Source organism: Phalaenopsis equestris, unplaced genomic scaffold, assembly GCF_001263595.1.
Source record: "Phalaenopsis equestris unplaced genomic scaffold, ASM126359v1 Scaffold207022, whole genome shotgun sequence".
NCBI classification, from domain to species: domain Eukaryota; kingdom Viridiplantae; phylum Streptophyta; class Magnoliopsida; order Asparagales; family Orchidaceae; genus Phalaenopsis; species Phalaenopsis equestris.
Window position 1 is genome coordinate 1 of NW_018226385.1, and position 21,222 is coordinate 21,222.

The window sequence follows — 21,222 nt, forward strand, 5'->3', positions numbered from 1 at the left end:
CATGCAAATTTTATAATGAAAATGAAAGAAAAACACAAAATTGTATACACTAAAGTTACTAGCACGAATTTTAAAGAGAATGAATGGCCAAAAATAAAAAACTTCCCCCAAAAGGGTAAGCAGTCGACCGACAAGTCATCACCAAGCAGGTGAAGCCGTGCCTTTAAACCCACGATAGGTCAAAGCTCTGGAGATGGTCCTTAACCCGATAGCAACAATATCCGTCAAGGGCGAGCTGTAATTCATTATAGCAGCAAATCTCATCGAATACCTCACACAGGCAGCGACAAGACTCGCCTAAGTCCTTGCAAATAGGGGTATCCAGCTAAGGCGACGAGCCGACAAAGTAGACGAGAATAGGCCCAATAACTTGAGTCAAAGCGACAAATGAGCCACGATTCACCCGACAAAATAAATCGACTCATCAGTCAACCAACCAACCGACCGAAGAGCAACCAAAAACGCTCTGATCGCGATTGGACGGCCGAGACGCTTTTGCAGCGGCGAACGAGATCTTCATTCGACAGAACAAATCGGTCGACTAAACATAAGGCACGGTCGCCACCCAATTGATTGCCTCAGTCAATAACATTTTAGCGAATCGATCAACCAATTACTGTCATATCAAAATTCAAATTGTAATACAGATATGGAATGAAATCCATACAGTTTATTACAATATTAATCATATTAAGAACGGTTTCCACAATTATTCTCTCATTTCTGTAATTGTACAAAATACGTCTATATAAATATGAGATAAAAATATGAATCAAGGGACTCTCCCCAGGTTCTCTCCACAGTAACACTTGATGCACTTTATTCTCTCATTCACTCGACTCTAACTCTCAAGTCATGTTCACAAAAGATAATATGGGATTCAACAAAAAAAATTATTCTAAATTAATAAAATAATAGAAGCAAAATAAACTATTATTAATAAACACAAACTATTAATTAAAAATTCCATTACTTCATAATTTAAGATAATCAACTTATGCCAGGTGCAGTTTGTGAATTTGCACATTTAGGGCCGCAAATGAATCGAGTTGAGTCAGGCCTCGTTTACTACAAGCTTAAAACTTGGCTCAAGCTCAATATGAGATATTCTACTTGTATTCAAGCTCAAGCACAATTACCTAAAGCTTGATCAAAATTCTGATTAATAAAATTTAAACGAATAGCTCATTTGAAAAAAAGAGCATTATCAAGCTAAGTTTGTTAGGCTTAGCAAACGAGGTCTTAATTGAGAAAACTTAGAAAACAATCCTTATTTTGTTAAGAAGAGCCTATTCACACACTGCTTCTCCCGTGAATGCCTTCTCAAGATTAAATCTTGTTGAGCTTAAATAGTACTTAATAAAGACTCTTACTGAGTTTTAAATGATCTTGTTTATGATCATAAATGAACCAAGCTTGTTTATTTAACAACCGAATAATTATAAAATTATTCAAGCATGTTTGATTAGTTAATCAAACGATCATGAACAAGCTTTAATTGAACCGAAGCACGAGTAATTCATAGAACACTCATCCTATTTGCAGCCCTATGCATTTAACTGGCAATCTGGCATACATAAGTGGTGGTGTTGTCAAATTCAAAACTTGTTTTATATTTATGTTATCGTCAAGCAACAATCCAATAAGAACTAAGTATCTAGAGTAATAATTTATCAACTCATACATTTACATGTTTTAATTATAGATAGAGCTAGCTAGGACAAGTTTCTTTGCTTTCAAAAAAAGGTTTATGTTAGATTTTTTTTCTTATAGATTTATCATGGTACTTAACAGCCAACCATCAAAATTCTACGTTACACAAAATTTCCTACATGCTTATGATATAGATTTGAGATGTCATTTAAGGGCTATTTGGTCGCCAACTAAAGGAGGACACTGCAATATTTTTGCACGACTGCTAAAAATTTATATGTTTGGTCAGAAGAAAAACAAAAAAAAATGTAAAATTACAATGCATTTGAAATTTATTCTCTAGTTCAATATCAATGTATTTGAAATTTGTTGGATTTAAGCAAATGTCAAATGTATTGTTTTGTGTAGAGTGTTATATGCCGCCTACCACAAACCCCACCACCCAAGCCAGCTATTTGCAAATCTCTGTCTCCAGCCACCGCTGCAATGCCAGTCGATGCCACTACTACCCACCCAACGCAGCTGAAAATTTGTCCGTTGCCATCTCCAGTAGCTACAAAGCTAACCCACCCACCCAACGCAGCTGAAAATTTGTCAAAGCCAACCACTTCCTTTATTTTTGGCCACCACTACCACTGACAAGTGTATTTCACAATGATTCATTTTCTTCAAACCAAAGAATAAATATAAAATACTGTGTTTGTTTTATACTAAAATAAACAACTCTAAAATATTCTAAATACAATACATTATATTTACACTTCATTCCTTTCACAGCAAACCAAACAATCCCTTAGCAAAGTTAGAATGAGCAATATCTTTCTTCACACTAAACTAGCATGTAAAATGACATGACAATAAAGAATTGTCAATTAATTTTAGGACAACCTGCCCCTCTATTCTTTTTTAACAAGCTTTTTGCTGTCTTTATGCCATTCTAAGCTCACTTCTCAAAGTTCAAAACTTTAGACTTACTTACATGGCCCTCTAACCCACACCACACGACAGAATCAAGGTAGTGGAATGAAATTGAAGTTGTCTTGCTCATTCATAGTCATCATCTTAGAATATGTTTCACACATAAGCATTCCAACAAAAAAATACACTCCTTAAATATGAAATGAAAGAAATCTATACCAGACAATTATACTAATTATAAATCAGGTGTAAGATCTGCTTTAGGCTCTTCAACTCCACACAACAAGTTTTCTAAAGAAAACAAATAGGTTAACTTAAGGCCTCTACCCTGAAAATCAAGCTTTAAAGATAAATAAATAAAATACACCCCTCATGATTTGGATGCTTAAAAATGAGCATCCTACAGCACAGTAATTCTTAGTAATATCTGCAACCTACAAATGCATGTAATGGAAAACATAAAAACCAAGCACAAGAAGGTTTTGTATATACACCCCTTGACTTTCAGCCTTAGTCATTTCAATTGTGATTTAAATTGCAACCAGTCATTACACTAACATCCCACTTTTTGATGTGTACTCCTGCCCTTCAATTAGTGTCCAACTTTAACTATGCATTTACATACGTACATAGCACCTAATTCCTATGTATTTACATGTCTAACACCTAAACCTCAATTTTTACATACATGCCGTTTTACCTATGTAAGAAAAGATGTATTTTGCCTTTTGAGAGAAAGATGGTGATATTTTTTATGTGAAATAAAAAATTTGAGTGCTATAGATGTAGAAAAGTTAATTTTAGGAATTAGATATGTCAATACTAGGAATTGGGTGGTAGGTATGTACATGCCCTATATTATATTACTTTTCTTCATAGATGCATTATTAAAGTGTACAAGAGCAGAAAAAGATGCGCAGAGTTATATACGAAGAGAAATTCATATGTGCAAATAATCAATAAGAATGAGAAAAATGTTAAAATAATCCCCAGACTTTTTAGTCCAAAAGTCTCAGATTCTTTTAATATAGGCTAAAATAGTCTCCATTGATGACTATTTTAGCCTATGTTTAAAAACTATGGGGACTAATTTGACACTATTATAAAATCTGAGACTAAAATTGCCTTCATATAAACAATCAGGGGACTATTTTGACAATTTACTCCAATAGGAACAGAGGACCAAAGGGACTGACTTATAATGACCACCAACAGGATTCGCTGCGGCCAGAACGGAAGCACGTGCAGAAAGACTTGCTACTAATCCAGCCTTCGCAATGGAGACACACTGTTGTTCCATGGCTTCTAGAAGAGCCTATTAAAAGTTCATATAAAACCTAATTGATTCAGGTAAAACACATTTTGATCAACAAACAGAAGTCAACAACAGTTACCTGATACTCTGCAGACATTTTATCAAATTCATCAATACAGCATAAACCACCGTCAGCGAGAACCATCGCACCTGTTGATAAAATAAGGGAAATTTATATGTAGCTCACCATTCTTATGTATGTATGTGTCTCACGCGTAAAGTTTCATATTTTTATGCATAACACTTTGTTGCTTAAAAGTATGGTACTTCACTTTTAAAGGGTGGATAAGTGTTATTTTTTATCTGCTAATAAGGTTGAGTATAATGTATGTAAATATGAAAGTTGAGGCATGAGATATTTAAATACATAAGAATTGAATACTATGCATGTAAATGCCTTAATAAAAAAATTAAAAAGATAATTAAATTTTCAAAATTATCAACATATAAAGAATCTGTATTAATGATGACCGGAGACTTTGAGAATTGGACCAATTATGCTCACTAATAAACAATTTAAAAAGATAATTAAAATTTCAAAATTATCAACATATAAAGATTCTGTATTAATGACGACCGGAGACTTTGAGAATTGGACCAATTATGCTCAACTTAAAAAAAAAATACTAAACAAAATCTTGTGATTGATTTTCTTCCAACCATTGAGGCATAATTGTTAATTTTTTTGTGAAGCTATCCACAAACCTTCAAATAAAAAATAACCTCCAACATATTCAGGGAACAATAACCAACATAAGGATAGGATAACAACAACCTTATGAATAGGATGATAACATTATAAGCAGTCAAAAAGAGACTCAAGTTGACCCAACTAATTGGCTACAATCACAATTCCAAACACAAGTTTCAAAATTAAAAATTTAATACGACTGTGGTAATGCAAACAATTTCTATTTGCAAAGATCATATACGTTGAGGTTAATCTCAATCTTACTATCCTCTCAATATAATTATTTCTTGCTACAATCTATCTTTGAAATTATATTCCTAGCATACTAAACTTGTCAATCAACAAATTTTTAAAGCAAAGTACTTAGATCTATGTTGTTTCTAATTGCATTGAAGCACAAAAAAAAGAAAGTTAACTATGAACATTGTTTGTCGAAAGAGAAGAGGAAGTAACAAATTGATACCGGAGACCCAAACCACAATAAATATAAATATTATTGTTGAATTGAAATAGGATTACAAAGATGACTCTTCAAATAAGAAATAAGTTCATACGAAGGACTAAATTGACAAGTTTACAAACTCTAGGAGTCAAATAATCACATGAAATAACCTTTTGACCTTTAGATCATTTTCCTTTCCTAAAGCTTTATATTCTTGTAACTTTCATGGCCACAAGAAAGTTTGGTTATGGTCATAAAGGTGCAGTTACGATTTTACGTAAATCTATTTGCAAAGGAAAATAGTTTAGGAGGCCTTTTATAATGTAGTGCTGCAATAATACAAATATGACAAAATGGAACTTCAAAATTAACAAGCTGTATGGTTGAACAAAAGAAAATTCTAACAGACTTTATACCTGCCTCAAAGGCATAATCACTTGTCATATGATCCTTGACAATGGTAACAGTTAAACCGGCATTTGTTGTGGCATTTCCACAAACATATATGCCTCGTGGAGAAACTGTGGCAGCGGCTTGTAGAAGTTGGCTCTTGCCCAGTCCAGGATCGCCTGCCAAAACATTATTCAGGTTGAAATTCTAATTATAAATTATTCATGATGAAAAATGGTAAATTCATATAAACTTTAGCAACAAAGTAAATCATGGGTACCAACAATAATGACATGAATATCCCCTCGAACTGGGACCTTGTTCTCATCCATGGAGTACTTCTGCACCCCTCCAAATAACGCAAGTGTGATCCCAGCTGTATATGAAAGAATAAAAAAATAACATCTTGAATAGATCTAGTTTTGATTAGATGAATTAATGACATAATTAGCGGAAGGTGAGGGTACTTCTATGAATAAAATTCACATATTAATATTTTTTCCTTTCCTTATGAGAGGTATTTTAATAAGTGAAGACACCAGGTGTTAATAGGTAGTTTGTGTATAAATACCCAAGAATTATATTAAGAGAAGCGGTTTTTGTTGAGTTCATTTTGAAGCTATCCTGAATGTCGGGAAGAATTTCCCTGTTTTCCCCAAAATTGGAGAGGGAGAAGGATGGTGTTAATAGTTATATTTGGAACACTGTAAGGCTCCTTATAAGCCCACGTCATTAATGAAATGAACCAAGTTTTTCTAAATAATTACTTCTTTTTGGTATCAGAGCTAAACCATAGCCATTTGGTGGGGAGACGTGCCTCATTGAGCTCCGGTTGTTGGGAAAAATTGCAGTGAGGCTTATTTCCCTTCATTGCACGGCATAGCGTGCTCAGTGCAGTGCGCCGCTGCTCCGACTAGGTAAGCGATCACCGGTCGCAGTGGAGCGGGTAGAGAAGATGGTGTTTGTGGCGGCGCATGCAATGTTTAAGAGGGGAAGCTTCTATAATGAGAAGGATCGAAGGGATTCGACCCACTCTACACTTAGATCGCCCAGGTGAAGCAACATGATCCTGTGACGGGGCAAGATGAAGGCGGTTAACCCACAAAGCAGCGGCGACTAGAGTTAATTGGGACGGTCAAGATCGGTGTACAAAGACCAAAACTCCCACTTTTCTCTTCCCTCTGGTTAGTCCTCGTGAGGCAACTGCATTTAGAGCAAACTGGGACGCTAAAGGTGGGATAACAGCATACCACAACCAAAATAACTTACAGATACGAATGATCAAATTTGTGTGTGATCTAGACTTAGATTTTGTGTTCGAGGATGTTGGAAGAAGGAGATAATGTGAGAGGTAAAGGATTGGAGCTTCTCAGAAAGATAGATCCTTAAGTTTTAAAGGTATTTGTCGGCCTCACACAAGAAGCTAGCATTTTTGACGGGAGCCACTACCACAACACGTGCTCCGATGCAAGTGAAACTAGAGATCCCTCCCATGAATATGAAATTTGATGGAACGACCACATATCTGAGTTGGTCGCCTCGAATTGAGGTTGCTCTAGAAGGGAAGAGACTAAAGACATATCTAAGGAGAGTCGAGCCAAAGAGTGACAGTGTTGAGGGCGTGAGTAGAAGACCACACAAGCCTTGCTTTACACATAACTACTCAACTCAATGGTTCCATCAATTGCCTCATCTGTAGATGGCATTAGAAAGGTGAGGAACATCTGGGTGAAGCTAAAAAGGATCTATGCTAGGGATGAGAACCACATGAGGGTGTTCCAAATTTAGCGTGAGATAAAGGTAGTGGAGCATGGTGAAAGATCGATTCAGGAGTACTCTATAAATATGGAGTGATTGTGTGCAGATTTTGATCACTTCTCGCTGATGTTGAACTTTGGTGATCCGGGTACAAGAAGAGAAAAATATTTGCACATATGAGAACTATGCAGTTTTAAACGGGCGAGATCGGTCCTCCTAGGCTGGGCGATGATCCCTTCACTGGATGAAGTCATCACTGCAATGATACAGGAGGAGAGTCGCATGAGGCTACACTCTGAGCTGAGTGGACTTCCAGGTACGCAATCAACATTGGTTGTCTCAAACTTGGGTATGACAGGTGTCCAGAGGGAGACTCGCGAGTGCTGCAACTGCAGTGAAATAGGCCATCAGAGAAATGTCTGTCCTAGGCCACCTAAAGAGAGAGATATGTGGTCATGGACAAATTGGTGGTCGTGGTCGTGCTCGAAGAGGTGGAAGAGAGGGCTACCGGATAAATTTGATGGTAGTAGAGGACGAGGGCGCAACAAGTGTATTATTTACCGATGAGAATCAAAAGTTTCTAGAGATGTTGAAGAGGAAGCAGCAAGCAACATGTGATAGGGCTAACGATGCTTTCACCTTGTTGTCATCAAGTGGTAACATTGACACTTATACTAACTATGACAAAGACACTCGTGATACACATGTTATTGTCATTACTTGCACCATAAGATCATCAAAATGAATAGTAGATGCTGGTGCATCTCAACGTGTGATAAATATTGCTAGAAAGTTTTCTTCCTATACTTATCAAAAAGTTCCAGAGAGCATCCAGACTATTGATGATACAACACAGTCTATAGTTGGTAAGGGTACAATGAGGTGTACCGATTATATGACTTTGTCCAATGTTTTCTATGCATCATTTCAAGTGAAATTTTTATCCATTAATGTTATTATTCTCCAACTAAAATATATTATTTTATTTGATATTCCTAAGGTGATCTTTCAAAAAAAATGGACGGCTCAGACAATTGGGACTGGAACGTGGCATAATGAACTTTAGTATTTGGATATAGAGGGGATGGACTCAGTTTTGACATTCACGTAGAGAGTGCTGGAGTAAGGGGATATGGGGGGGATATGGGAGTGTAGAGAATGTATTACTACTACATCACAAATGCATGAGACACTCTTGTTTTAGTTTACTGAGTTGTTTGTATTCCTTTTTATGAAAAGACAAATAAATAAAAACTTATATGTGATCTTGTGAGTTTTGCAAGCTTACTATGAACTCTTATATCAGTTATGAGAATACAAATTCTTGTGTTTTGATTTGATACAATTGGTTATTTGGGATTCTCTTCCACCAGTTCAATGAATGGTTATAAATATTTTATGACTTTCATTGATTATTTTTCTCGTATTACTTGGTTTAATCGGATTAAAAATAAAGGTGATGTGTTTGCAAGTTTTAAAGATCCACAAGACAATCCAGACTCAATATGGTGTAATAGTAAAAGTATTGAGGTCTGATAATGAGATAGAGTATAGCAACAAGACGTTTGGAAAATATTTGTCAGCTCAAGGGAAACATCAAACCACAAGTGAATACACAATGACACAAAACAGAGTAGCAGGAAGGAAGAATGAACACCTTTAAGAGGTAGTCCAAAGCATGATGAATATTCCAGAGCACTTGCAAGGGGAATTAGTTTTGACAACTGGTCAATTAATCAACAGAATGCCCTCGAGGGTGTTTGATTGGAGGTCTCCTTGTCAGAAATTGAAAGGAGATAATTGTGAGATCATCCAATTGAAGGTATTTAGTTGTGTATATTTTGTGAAGGACAACAAATCATCAGTAGAGAATCTGAATCCGAGAGTTGTAAAGTGTCTTTTCGTAGATTATTCTGCTACCCAGAATAAGTATGTTTGTTGGACCTCGATAAATACGAGGCTGTTTGTAAGTATGGATGTATCTTTTAAAAAATTTGAGTTGTACTACACCTTGGAGGTGACCTAACCCTTTCGTGACTCGCCAGATTTTGGAGATGTAAGGCAAGAGGGGGTGAGCAATGATGGTGAGAGATTGGTTCATGTGAAAGCGATGTCTTGTCCTATGACATGGGATGAATCGGCTAAGGAGCCGGAAAATGAGGAGATAGAGCATGAAGGTGGTGGGATTCAGGCTGAAAGGGAGCTGAAGGTGTATACAAAGAAGAGGAAGCAGAATGAGAGAATAGTGTCTGCAGTGCCATTCATGCCAACGAGTCCCTTGTCTCAATCTACTCTGCCTCTTGAGAAACCTACTCCATTCACCTCAAACTCAGAATACATAGGTAATATATTCCTATTTTTTCTACTTCCAAACCCATGACTTTAAGGAAGACCTCTCGCAACAATGTGGGACATCCTCCTAATCGTTTTGGGTGAGAACATGGCATTGCTCATTTTATTTCATACATTAACATATCACTTGTACATTGAGCTTTAATTGCATCTTTAGACACTGTCTCTATACCCAAGTATTGACAGATAGCTAAGGAGGATCCCATGTGAAAAACGTTCATGCATGAATGAAAAAAAAAAAACAGTTAGGTGCAAGTGGATCTTCGTAATAAATCAAAATTCAGAATGGAAAGTTGAGTGTTATAAGACACAATTGGTGGCAAAATGGTGCAATCAGACGTATGCATTGACTATGACAAGACCTTTGCACCAGTAACAAAGATGAGCACAATGAGGACACTGATTTCTATGGCAGTGAATGATGAGTGGAGGTTACACCAACTCGATGTGAAGAATGCGTTTCGTTTCTTCATGATGAGCTACAAGAGCAGGTGCATGTAGAGATAACAACGGGTTTAGTACAAGTGAGTGTGCAGGCTCAAGAAATTACTTTATGGCTTGAAGCAGTCTCCTGAAGTCTGGTTTGATAAATATAGAAAAACTATGGTAGGCATGCGATATCAACATATCAATGTCGATCAAACAGTATTTTTTTCTGTCAAAATAGAGGTCACACCACTAGTGTTTGTTGATAACATGATTAACTTTGGGGATAATGAGACAGTGATTGTTCAACTAAAGGTAAGATTGGGCAAAGAATTTTAGATGAATGACCTTTGACAGCTCAGATACTTCCTTGTGATTGAGGTGACCCACGGACCAGATAGTATGTACTTGATCTCTTCACAGAAACAAACATGTTGGGATGCAAACCTACAGTCCTTCAAATTGATCAGAAGGTCGAGCTGAGCGCAAACGCAGGAGAGTCAGTTGATCGTGAGAGGTACCAAAGATTGGTGGGTTGTCTGACCTATCTGAGTCATACTTATCCCGACATCTCATTTGCAGTGAGTGTGATGAACCGCTACATGCATGATCCAAGGAAGGGTCATATGGATGCAATGTATTAGGTTCTAAGGTACCTGAAGAGTGCTCCAGAGAAGGGGTTGATATTTAGGAAGAATGAGCATGTAGGCATTGAGGGATTTTGTGAATCTGACTAGGCAAGTTGTGCAGATGATATTAGGTCCACATCAGGATACTACATGTTCATAAGGGGCAACATGGTCTCATAGAAGGGCAAAAAATAGTCAGTGGTAGTGAGGTCAACAATAGAGGCAGAGAGCAGGGCCATGGCCTTAGGAGTTGTCGAGATGATTTGCTTGAGAGCCTTGTTGGTAGAGCTCAAGGTGGACGAAGAAACTCAAATGAAATTGTGCGACAAGTCAGCAATCAACATTTTTAACAATCTCGTACATAACAAAAGAACCAGACATGTGGACATTTATAGGTTCTTTATCAAGGAAATGTCGAATAATGACTACTGAAGCCAAGTCATGTAGCCACTGGAGAATAAGTGGCTGACTACCTCACCAAAGGACTTAGCTGATTAGATTTATCTAGGTTGAGTAACAAGATAGGCTTAGTGAATATGTTTTTGCCCATCTTGAGGGGGTGTGTTGAGATTTGTATCTAGTTTAGGTTTTATTCGTAAATAGGAAATAAAGAAGAAGTTTGAGAGTTTATTTGTAAGAATATTGTAAGGCTCTATATAACTCCAAGTCATTAATGAATAGAACAAGTTGTTAAAGCAATTATTTCTTTTAAAAATCTCTATTTTGATTTTTTGATTGTTTACTTCCAACACTCATGTCAAGTAATAATTCATTAGTCGAATTAAATCCCAAAATGGTCCACCGACTATTCTAATGTGGCCAATTTAATCTCAGAGATTTAGACTGTTCCAATTTATTCCCCAAGTTTTTAAAAATGATCCCTATCTAGTGTCTCAGTTATATAACATTGATCTCAATTTATGAGGGACAAATTGGGACGAATTTCCAATAGTGGGGGGCTAAAGTGGAGCATTTTCAAATTAAATTGGCCACATACCAACTGTCAATATATCCCTTTTGGATTTTCCCCTCCTTTAGCCTTATCCCAACTATTTGATGTCAGCTATATAAATCATTATCCATATAATTTGTGGTTGGTTTTATGAATTCACATTTTCAAAATATTCATGCTAAGTGACATTTGGGGCATTAAACAAATTATTCATAAATCAAATTGAACAATTTCCATCCATGTTACCACGTGTCTATCTTCAACAATAACTTTATCTAACCATCTAATGGATGCAGTTTCTAACCTTAGTTGTATATGTCCAAAAAATCTAAGGAAATTTTGGTTCAAAGTTTTCTTTGACATAATGCTATGTTATTTATAATAAGAGGCATTTGATGTTATTTCTCATACATAGATAATCTGAATAAAATTAGTAGTCAAGGTTGAGATAAACTAAATAGCAGCCAAATTTAATGTTATCAAGATTACGTAAATCTTGATGGTTTAAAAGAAAAGAAAAAAAAAGAAAAAGGTTTGAATCACTATCAACAATTCTAAATAGAATTACATCCTTCAAGTAAAATTTCATTAAACCAAACGCATTACAGTGGAAACATAACATTGCAATTCAAATAGTATTTCCTTTTAGATAAAAAATATTATACAAATAACATTGAACAAAACATACCCTTAAGTCTATATTTAATTGCCTTACGTTCAATGCATGGGACTCCAACCTTTCAAAAAATATAATTATTCCTTTATTCATGTGAAAATGAAAAAGTGGCTTTAAAAATACTTTAACTAGAATGAATAACAAAAAAAGATTTATAGCCCTCACTATTAAAATCTAGATAAAGCAAATAATGATGATCTCTTATCCCTATCATTAACTAATCAATAAATCAGAGGAAGCTTGAGAGATGATTAATATGCATAAATAGGTTTTGTAAAGATCTCCAAAAAATATACACTCAATTTTTTTTGGGGAAAGTTACATACATACCATTACCAAACAATTCCTTTGTATTAACAAATCCAACACCTACAGTTTGAAATTTACATTTATAACACTTTGGTATCATGAAACTATGCATGAAAAGGTGTGCTTCACTTTTAGAAGGTAAATTTATTTGATATTAAAGATCAGAGTGTATGTATGTAAATATGAAAGTTTAGATGTTAGATATGTAAATAAATAAGAATTGTGTAGTATTTAAGTAATGTCTCTTTTTTTCAAAAATATAAAATCACAATACTCAGCATGCAATGTGAAAGGAAACAATGTAGCCACCATTAAGTGTGAAAAAGTACTACTGAAAGAAAGCTCCTCTAGCAACTAAAATGTGACGCTTATCAAACAAACATTTTGTTACCTTTTACAAATTCATGCCCATAAATGGATGGACAAAAAGATTGAACTATTTGGCGAAATATATCTGGCCCATACTCGCCTGAGAATTTGACAATAAACTCCAAATCCCTTTGTGAAAAAGTATGCAGATCATATAACATATTACTTTTAGTCTCAGAATTACGGGGATGATATTCTTCAGAAACAGAATATGACTTTGAGTTTCTAACCGAAACTGCCTCCAAATACAAATAGTACAGCCCCTGATTCTTGGCTTTCGACTTCCCTAGAAAATTACTCAAATGAATAAAATTGTTACTCTTTCCTTCATAAATTTAACATAGCAGAAGTTATGCTATTTTCTGCAAATAACGAAGGACTTGAAGCACCAAGATAAGACGGTATCACATTTTTATATTGAATTTCTATAAAGGAAATATAACAATTAACTAATGGAAGAAAAACTATAAGTATCAGAAAAAAATTTTAATTGGTGGCAAAAGGTGTTCTAATTAACTCATTCACATATCTCCATAACATAGCTACTTACAGAACAGTTGTTAATAAGATATTTTGTGTTTCTTACTTCTAAAACAGATAATCGTAACAAACCTGATTTTTTTTTTATATGCAAGTACAGCAAAATATTTGCATTCAGGAATATAAGAAATCCATTGGATTTCAAATAAAGAACTTCAAATCTTAAAATAAACAGCATGACATGAAAACAGTTATCTTGATAAAAAAAGTGTAATAACTTGAGCCAACATATTATTTTTACACGTCAACTCCAAGGGACATTCCCCTCAAGAGCCCGAATTTTTCATTAGAAAATCTGGGCAAGCGAACCATGATAGCTTAAGAAGAAAGAATTTGTCTAAAATGTACAAATATACCCTTCCACTTAAATTTATGACTTTGTCCAAAAAAAAAAAAACACTAAAGTATTTTAAACTTTGATAGTGGTCAAACTGTATGTCTTAAATAAGATGGAGCTGTTTAAGATGTGGTTACTACAAAACAAAATCATCCTACAAAAGAATGGTAATAGAATAGAATCAGAAAACATTTTTTTTTCAAAAAGAGATTTAATTATTCATTTATTACTAAAACAGTGATCCCAAACAATCCCTAAGTTTATGCACATTGAATATTACACAGATTATGTATATAGATGAAGGAATGACTTAAAATAGATGAAGGAATAACTTAAAATTGTGCGTTTAAAATGGAAACATGATTACCACGAGAAAAGAGATATAATGAAGACCTAAAATAGATTTAACAAAATTATAAATATGTTAATTATGCTATCTAGTTATGTTCGGGCCACAAGAAGTCCCTAACAATTAAGTTGAGTGTTGCAAAATGTCGGATGGAGCATATGAAAAAGGCAATGGTGTTACCACATATTGAAGACTAGATAACGAAAAGATGACGCAGAGCCGTTCCCCCGCAGGTCTCGCACACGGCATTATCACGTTCGTCGACCTGACGTAGCTTTTGAACCGGTACAACCTTCCCGTTGAGCCGGGACCGGTCCATTACCTCTTAATATTCGCGATCCCGCTCTACCCCGCTTCCACAATCTATGCCTTCTCGTGCCCTAATCTTCCACCTTTCCATAGTTGTAGCAGCGCCCCTTCTTCCTCCTAACCTCAATCTTTTACCAAACTTTGATAATTTTTTGTGCTAGCTTCCTTCTACCGAAGATTTGTTCGCAGCTTCAGTACTATCACCGCCCACCTAACCGAGCTGTTGAAACAAAAAAAAATCACATAGATGGTCACTCAAGCCCCAGTTCTTGCCTTGGCTGATTTTAGTTAACCTTTCAAGGTTGAGTGTCACACTTCTGACATAGGCATTGCGTTGTGCTAAGTCAAGGCGGTCACCCTATAGCCTACTTCAGCAAAAAACTAAATGAGACTAGACGAAAATATTCCACATACGACAGAATTGTATGCCATTGTTAGAGCATCAAAACACTGGAGTCATTACCTACTCACAATGGAGTTCACCCTCTTCACGGATCATAAAGTTCTAAAATTCTTAAATAGTCAGAATAAACTCCAAGGGCGCCACGCTACCTGGGTAGATTTCTTAGCATCCTTAAAGTTCGAACTCAAACACAAAGTCGGAAATCAAAACCGCGTCGCAAATGCTCTAAGCCGTTGTCACCTCCTGATCACATCCTTGTAGACACACGTGGTAGATTTTGAAGTTATTAAAGACTTATACGAGACCGATGAAAAATTCCAGGAAATCTGGGAACAGTGTTGGGAGAAACCTCACAGGCAGTTCTACAAAACAAACGGTTTCTTGTTCCGCCACCACAAATTGTGCATATTCTCCAATGCTCTCTACGTGAAGCTATCATCCAGGAGAACCACATTAGTGGATTGACAGGCTACTTTGGCAGAGATAAAACTCTCGCACTCGTGAAAAAACATTTCTTTTGGCACCGGCTAACACGAGATGTAGAGTGATACGTCCGACAATACAAGATTTGTTATATCGCCAAAACAAGCAGCCAAAAGATAGGATTATATGCACCTTTACTAGTCCCTAAAGCACCTTAGACTGATGTCGGCATGGACTTTGCCATCGAACTACCACACACACAAAGGAATAAAGACTATCACGATCGTAGTTGACCGGTTCTCCAAGATAGCACATTTCATCGCTTGTCGTCGGACGTTAGATGCATATCATATTGTCGATTTATGCCCAGGGCCATTACTTCAATTGGGATATTAAATTTCTAAGCCACTTATGGCAAAAACTCTTGAGCAAATTAGACACTAAACTCCAATTTAGTTATGCAGCACATCCTCAGACGGATGAGCAGACCGAAGTCTTTAATAGAAGCTTTGGGAATCTGCTTCAATGCTTCGTTGAGAAAAATCAAACAATGAGATCTCATTATCGCTCAATCAAAATTTTCCTACAACAGATCAACAAGCCAGACCATAAGACACATGTCGATCGAAATTGTGTACGGTCGCAACCCGATCACGCCCATCGATTTGGTCCCACTTCTACCCCACACAGAGATTAGTGAAGATGCTACAAAACATGTTTCCCAAAGTCAGCAACTCCACGAGGACGTCGGGAAAACAATTTCTAAGCAAAACCATAAATATCAATCACAAGCAAACAAGTCCAGGAAAAAGATGACATTTCATTAAGGTGACCTCGTGTGGATACAACTTAAGAAAGAACGATTTCCCGTAGGAGCTTACAACAACCTCAAGCCCAAAGCAGATGGACATTTCTGAATTTTAAAAAAACTAAATGATAACGCATACAAAATTGATCTGCCAGGAGACACAAAAATGTCAAGAACATTCAATGTCATAGATCTCACTCCATACTACGAGGAATCGAATACTACTAGGTATTGAAAGCTTCGACAGTTGATGTTGAAGCTCCCCCAACCTCGAGGGACTGACGAGGAACAGTTCTTCGCTGCGGGTCTCGCCCGCTGCATTATCGCACTCGAAGACCGGGCACAGCTTTTGAACCAGTCCAAGCTTTCCGTTGGACCGGTACCGGTCCATTACCTCTTAATATTTGTGATTTTGTTCTGCTTCGCTTCTGCAATTTATGCCTTCTCGTGCCCTAATCTTCCGCCTATCCATATCCGTTGCAACGCCCCTTCCTCCTCCTCGACCCCCCCTCCCCCCCCCCCTTTGCCGCCCCCCCCCCCCCCCCCCCCCCCCCCCCCCAACCCCCTCCTCTTCATTTCCTACCATTTCCCCCCTTCTTTTCCCGAATTTCACCATTGTTATCTACTAGTCTTCTCTCTATTTATATGTGTTTTTGCTTAAGCTTTAACCAGTGATTTTGGTTTTCCGATTTCAAAATTTGCTTCTGGGGTTTCCCTCTTTCGAGGGTCGTATCCTTTGGCGGCATGGTGCTACAGTTGTATCCCGCCAAGATGGTGTATATCTCCACTATGTTTCCCCCTCCTGGTGTCCTTCATCTTCCCTACCGCACCTCCGCTGCTCTTTCAGGCGTTTCCTCCCGTTTCAACAGTCTGCCGCAGTACCTCCAGGTTCCATTAAGCCACCTCTAGTCGCAGCCCTCCTCCCCGCGCCACCTCCAGCAGGCCATAGATCCCTCAGGTCCCTTTCCAGCCCACTTCAAAGCCTCTTCTAGCTCCCCACAACAGCCATCCTGCCACTGCCTTCCTCCCCGATGTTGCTTACTGCAGACCGCCGACCACTCTAGGCCCTTCATCATCACTACGGTCACCGCAAACCACCCCGACGATCTTCTAACCGCCGCTGACTCCTTCCCCACCACCCCAATGACGTCTCAGCCACCCTCCGACATTATCCAGGACTGCTCCTGCCCCTTTAGTTCTTATTTTATTACTTTTTGAGTATTTATTTCCAATATTATTGTCCATTTGTTTGTGTTATTTTCCGTTTACGAGTCAATGTTGTAATTCCTTCAAAGTCAGCAATAAAATTGTGTTGTTCGAGTCGTGGTTTGGGTTAACTCCGGTATCAAAAGAAGAGAAATAAATTTTGCAAGTTTAATAGATAGATAAAAATGGCAGAACAAAACAATTAGATGGAATTAACATGAAATGACTCTGAAAAAATGAATAGGAAAAGATAAGTGTTATACAAAATGACTAGAGAAAAAAATAAGTCAAAATCATATCCATGTAGTGTGTGTGTGTGTGTAGTGTGTGTGTGTGTGTGTGTGTGTGTGTGTGTCACGACACACTTTTCATTTTATTTTTGCATTTGTTTATGTTGATATGGATGTCTCTCCCGCTCGGCTTTGTTAAAGTTTTAACCCATGTCAAACCCTAGCAACTCTTATCGTATAAGATCATTTCCTTTCCTCACATTTCTTCTCTGGCGCATTACTTCTCTGGTGTCATCTCTCCGTCCTCTCCGTCGTCGTAGGCTCGCGCTGCTTCCACGTCGACTGCAGCTCGCGTCTGCGACATTCGCAGCCGACAGAGTTCGCATCTGTTGCATCATCTCTATTCAATTTTGACGCCGACAGGTTCGCATGTTTCACACTTGTTCAGTTCCTGTCTTCTGCGCAGCTTTCTGCACAACAATCTGCGGCTTCGCCCATACCATCTTCAGCTCGTCATTCCTGCCCTCTGACCGATTCTAATTGTTGTGATGAAGCTTCCTACTTATTCGGTTGAACCTGACAAAGCCTCCTTTGCCCACGTGGTGGGTAATCCATGTTTGGGCTCTTCATCACATTGTATTTGTATCTTTATTTCTAGTTAATACATTATATTAACCTTTTTGGGCTTTCAAATCTATCTGTCTATCTCTCTCTCTCTATCAATATATCTATCTATCTATTAAATTAAAGTTTACTCTTATTGAAAAATTTCAGTGGGGGCATCCACCTATGGAAGTTATCAGAAAAAGTTTTGGTGATCTCAAATTAGCAGGAAAGTGGAAAGTGGGGCCCATGGATGACAAACATATATTGATTCAATTAATCGTGGCTGAAGACTACACTCGAATTTTCTCAAAAAAATATCATAGCATTGCGGGTAAATCAATGAAGCTACTCAAGTGGTCTCCTGATTTTGACCCCAATCATGACCCTCCTACTATGTCTGTATGGTTCAGTCTACCATGTCTCAAGCTGCGTTTTTTTCATCATCAAGTTCTTCACTCTATTGAGGCCATACTTGGGGACCCTATGAATCTAATCTACCAACTTTCAACCTAACCAGACCTTCTGTGGCCGAATTCTTGAGGAAAGAGATATTACTTTACCTGATGTTACTGAAGTCTGATTGGGCACAACTCATAATGGATATTGGCAACAAATCGTCATGGAGCATAGACCGTCTTATTGTTCTTATTGTAAGATGTTTAGGCATACACTTGATAAATGTCATAAGTTTCATCCTAATTTGAAATCTAAAGATCAAGTGAATAAGGCTGGATCTAATCTCACTACTCTAGACATATATGTTCCATCTGGAGAGAAAGCTACCACAGGATAGGTTTTGGATATCGCTAACGATCAGCCACCTACCATCCCTGCTGAGAAGGTGCAAACCGATCCTCTCCCAATATCGCAGTTCCTGATGAAGAATATCATAATACAGACACAGATCCAAAAGTGCTTATATCACTCACATTTATTAAAGAATGCTCACTTACATGCCAAGACACGTGATAGTGCTCATTTGATTCAATCAAAAATCAGCTAGTACAACAAGCAGTTATTTCTAATGTTCAACATCCTACACAAGTCTGACACACTTTAGACCAATCCACTGATCAGGCGAACCAGTCTTCGAATGAGGAATGACAGGTCTATTCCAGGAGGAAGAAGAAGACGGGAGGCAGCTCGAACTTGGGAACTTATTGGATAATACTTTGATCACTACTGGCAATGACACTCATCTTACCAATTTATTAGCTTGCTCCTTTCCTAGAACTAGAGGCAGAGGCAAAGCAAAGCAAAATTGGGTCGCTCTCTAGCTACTTGATACTACGTTTTTGGCATTTTTTGTTTTTTTTCTTTAGGTCTCTTGTAATTTTCTGTATTTTCTTTTCTTTTTTTTGAACCATTTGTAGGTGGTGGTTATCGTGGGGGAAGGGTGTCATGCTTGGGCCCTTCCACACAATCTATATGTATCCTTATTTCTTTTAAATATATTAGCATTTGGGCTTTCTATATATATATACATATAATCAAGTATGAAAATGCACATGCATGAGCTATCTCAGGTAACAAAAATGAATTAATCACAAACTAACACTATCAGGCTCTATATCATGAATTTTTTTAAAGCAGAACATCTTTTCAAAAATTTATGTGATTTCTCAATTTTTCCCACTAATAAGCTCAAATTTTAGAGATCATCCAGCATACCAGTAATAAACACCATAAACCAAAAAAGACATCTACTCCTTAGAGGTAATTTTAGTTAAAACAGGAAACAATCTCAAAATCGAGAATTGACAACACAAAAAGAGGAAAAAGAGCCTGATAGTGTTATTTTAGTTAAAAAAGTAGGAAACAAGCTCAAAATTAAAAATATTATATTTTAATTAAGACTGGAAAACAACAAAAGAAACCATAAAATCATACACTCTACAAAAAATAAATAAATAAACTTGCACTAATTGCCACACAAAACTTCGTCAGATAAAAGTGAGGAATTTGTCTCTTACCTCCACCTATATCCATGTAATTATTAATTACTTTGATGATTCCAGTAACTGTCACATCATCACCTGGAATGCAAGAATCAACAAGATCTAAAGTCAATTCACACTCCACTGTGCGAGGTACCCGCCCCTCTTCGTAAATCCCAGATTTAAGTATTTCCTGAAGCCTGAATAAAGAAGAAGATTAGAATTTTAGGGCATTTACATACATGGCAAACAATTCTTATGTACAAACTCATATCAGAATTAATCCAAATAATGATAAGCAAATAAATATTATTACTAGAAAAGTCAATAAACAATTACAACAAATATATGAAAATGAAAAATAACAATATACACGATACAAACTCACACTAGGATAGATCTCAGGGGGTGGTGGTGATGGGCGAGGGTTTGGAAACTGGCGGGATAGTGGATGCGTGGGTGGGCAAGCAAAAAACAGCAAGACAGCAGTTTCTCGGGTTCCGAACAACAAATATGCAACAGATATTGACGTGACATTGCTATCCGAGATGATGACAGCAAAGGGGGAGGGTTGGAACAGCAACGGCAGCAAAGATGGAGGGCTGGAACAGCAATGACAGCATGTAAGGAGGGCTAGAACAGCGACGGGTGATGCGGTGGACCACTAGACAGCCAAAGGAGGGCTGTCCTGGGCAGCAACAATGAGGAAAATGGCTGGACAACAAGGAAAACAATAAAAGGAGGTTGTTTCGGTCCGTCGCAACAGGGAAGGGGTGGTCGGGAGTGATGCGGAAGGGGATACATGAGATAATCACCACTTCAGGAGTGAGATGCAACCAAAGCAACTCTCAGACCTTTGGATACAGCTTTAAAAGGGAAAACAAAGATAACGTCGGCTGTTCCAACAAAAAACACAATAAAATTGAGGATCCAAACCCTAATACAGCACATATATAGGAGGAATGATAAAGGAAAATCTTTAAGAAAATAGAAAAAAATAAATAATGCCGCCAAGTTTGATCTTCCTACAATCACCGCCGCATAGCGCCCCGCATCATTTACATCTCATACCTAAACTTTCATATTTACACATAGAGCACTAAAATCATTAATATCACAAAAAATAGCATTATTATTGCTTTTAAAAAACTAAATACAAATTTTCATGCATAGATTTAAAACACTAAAGTGCTA

General features: G+C 37.2%; 1 protein-coding gene across 1 annotated transcript; it reads right to left on the reverse strand.

Moving 5' to 3' along the window:
• Window positions 1-2,087: 2,087 nt before the first annotated feature.
• Window positions 2,088-20,228, reverse strand: LOC110036464 (probable DNA helicase MCM8; the record flags this gene model as incomplete). Its single annotated transcript, XM_020740914.1, has 7 exons — window positions 2,088-2,236; window positions 3,736-3,886; window positions 3,966-4,036; window positions 5,436-5,588; window positions 5,690-5,785; window positions 12,903-13,166; window positions 20,065-20,228. Coding segments are annotated over 7 exons (1,048 nt in total), but the record flags the coding sequence as incomplete, so codon positions are not given.
• Window positions 20,229-21,222: the final 994 nt, after the last annotated feature.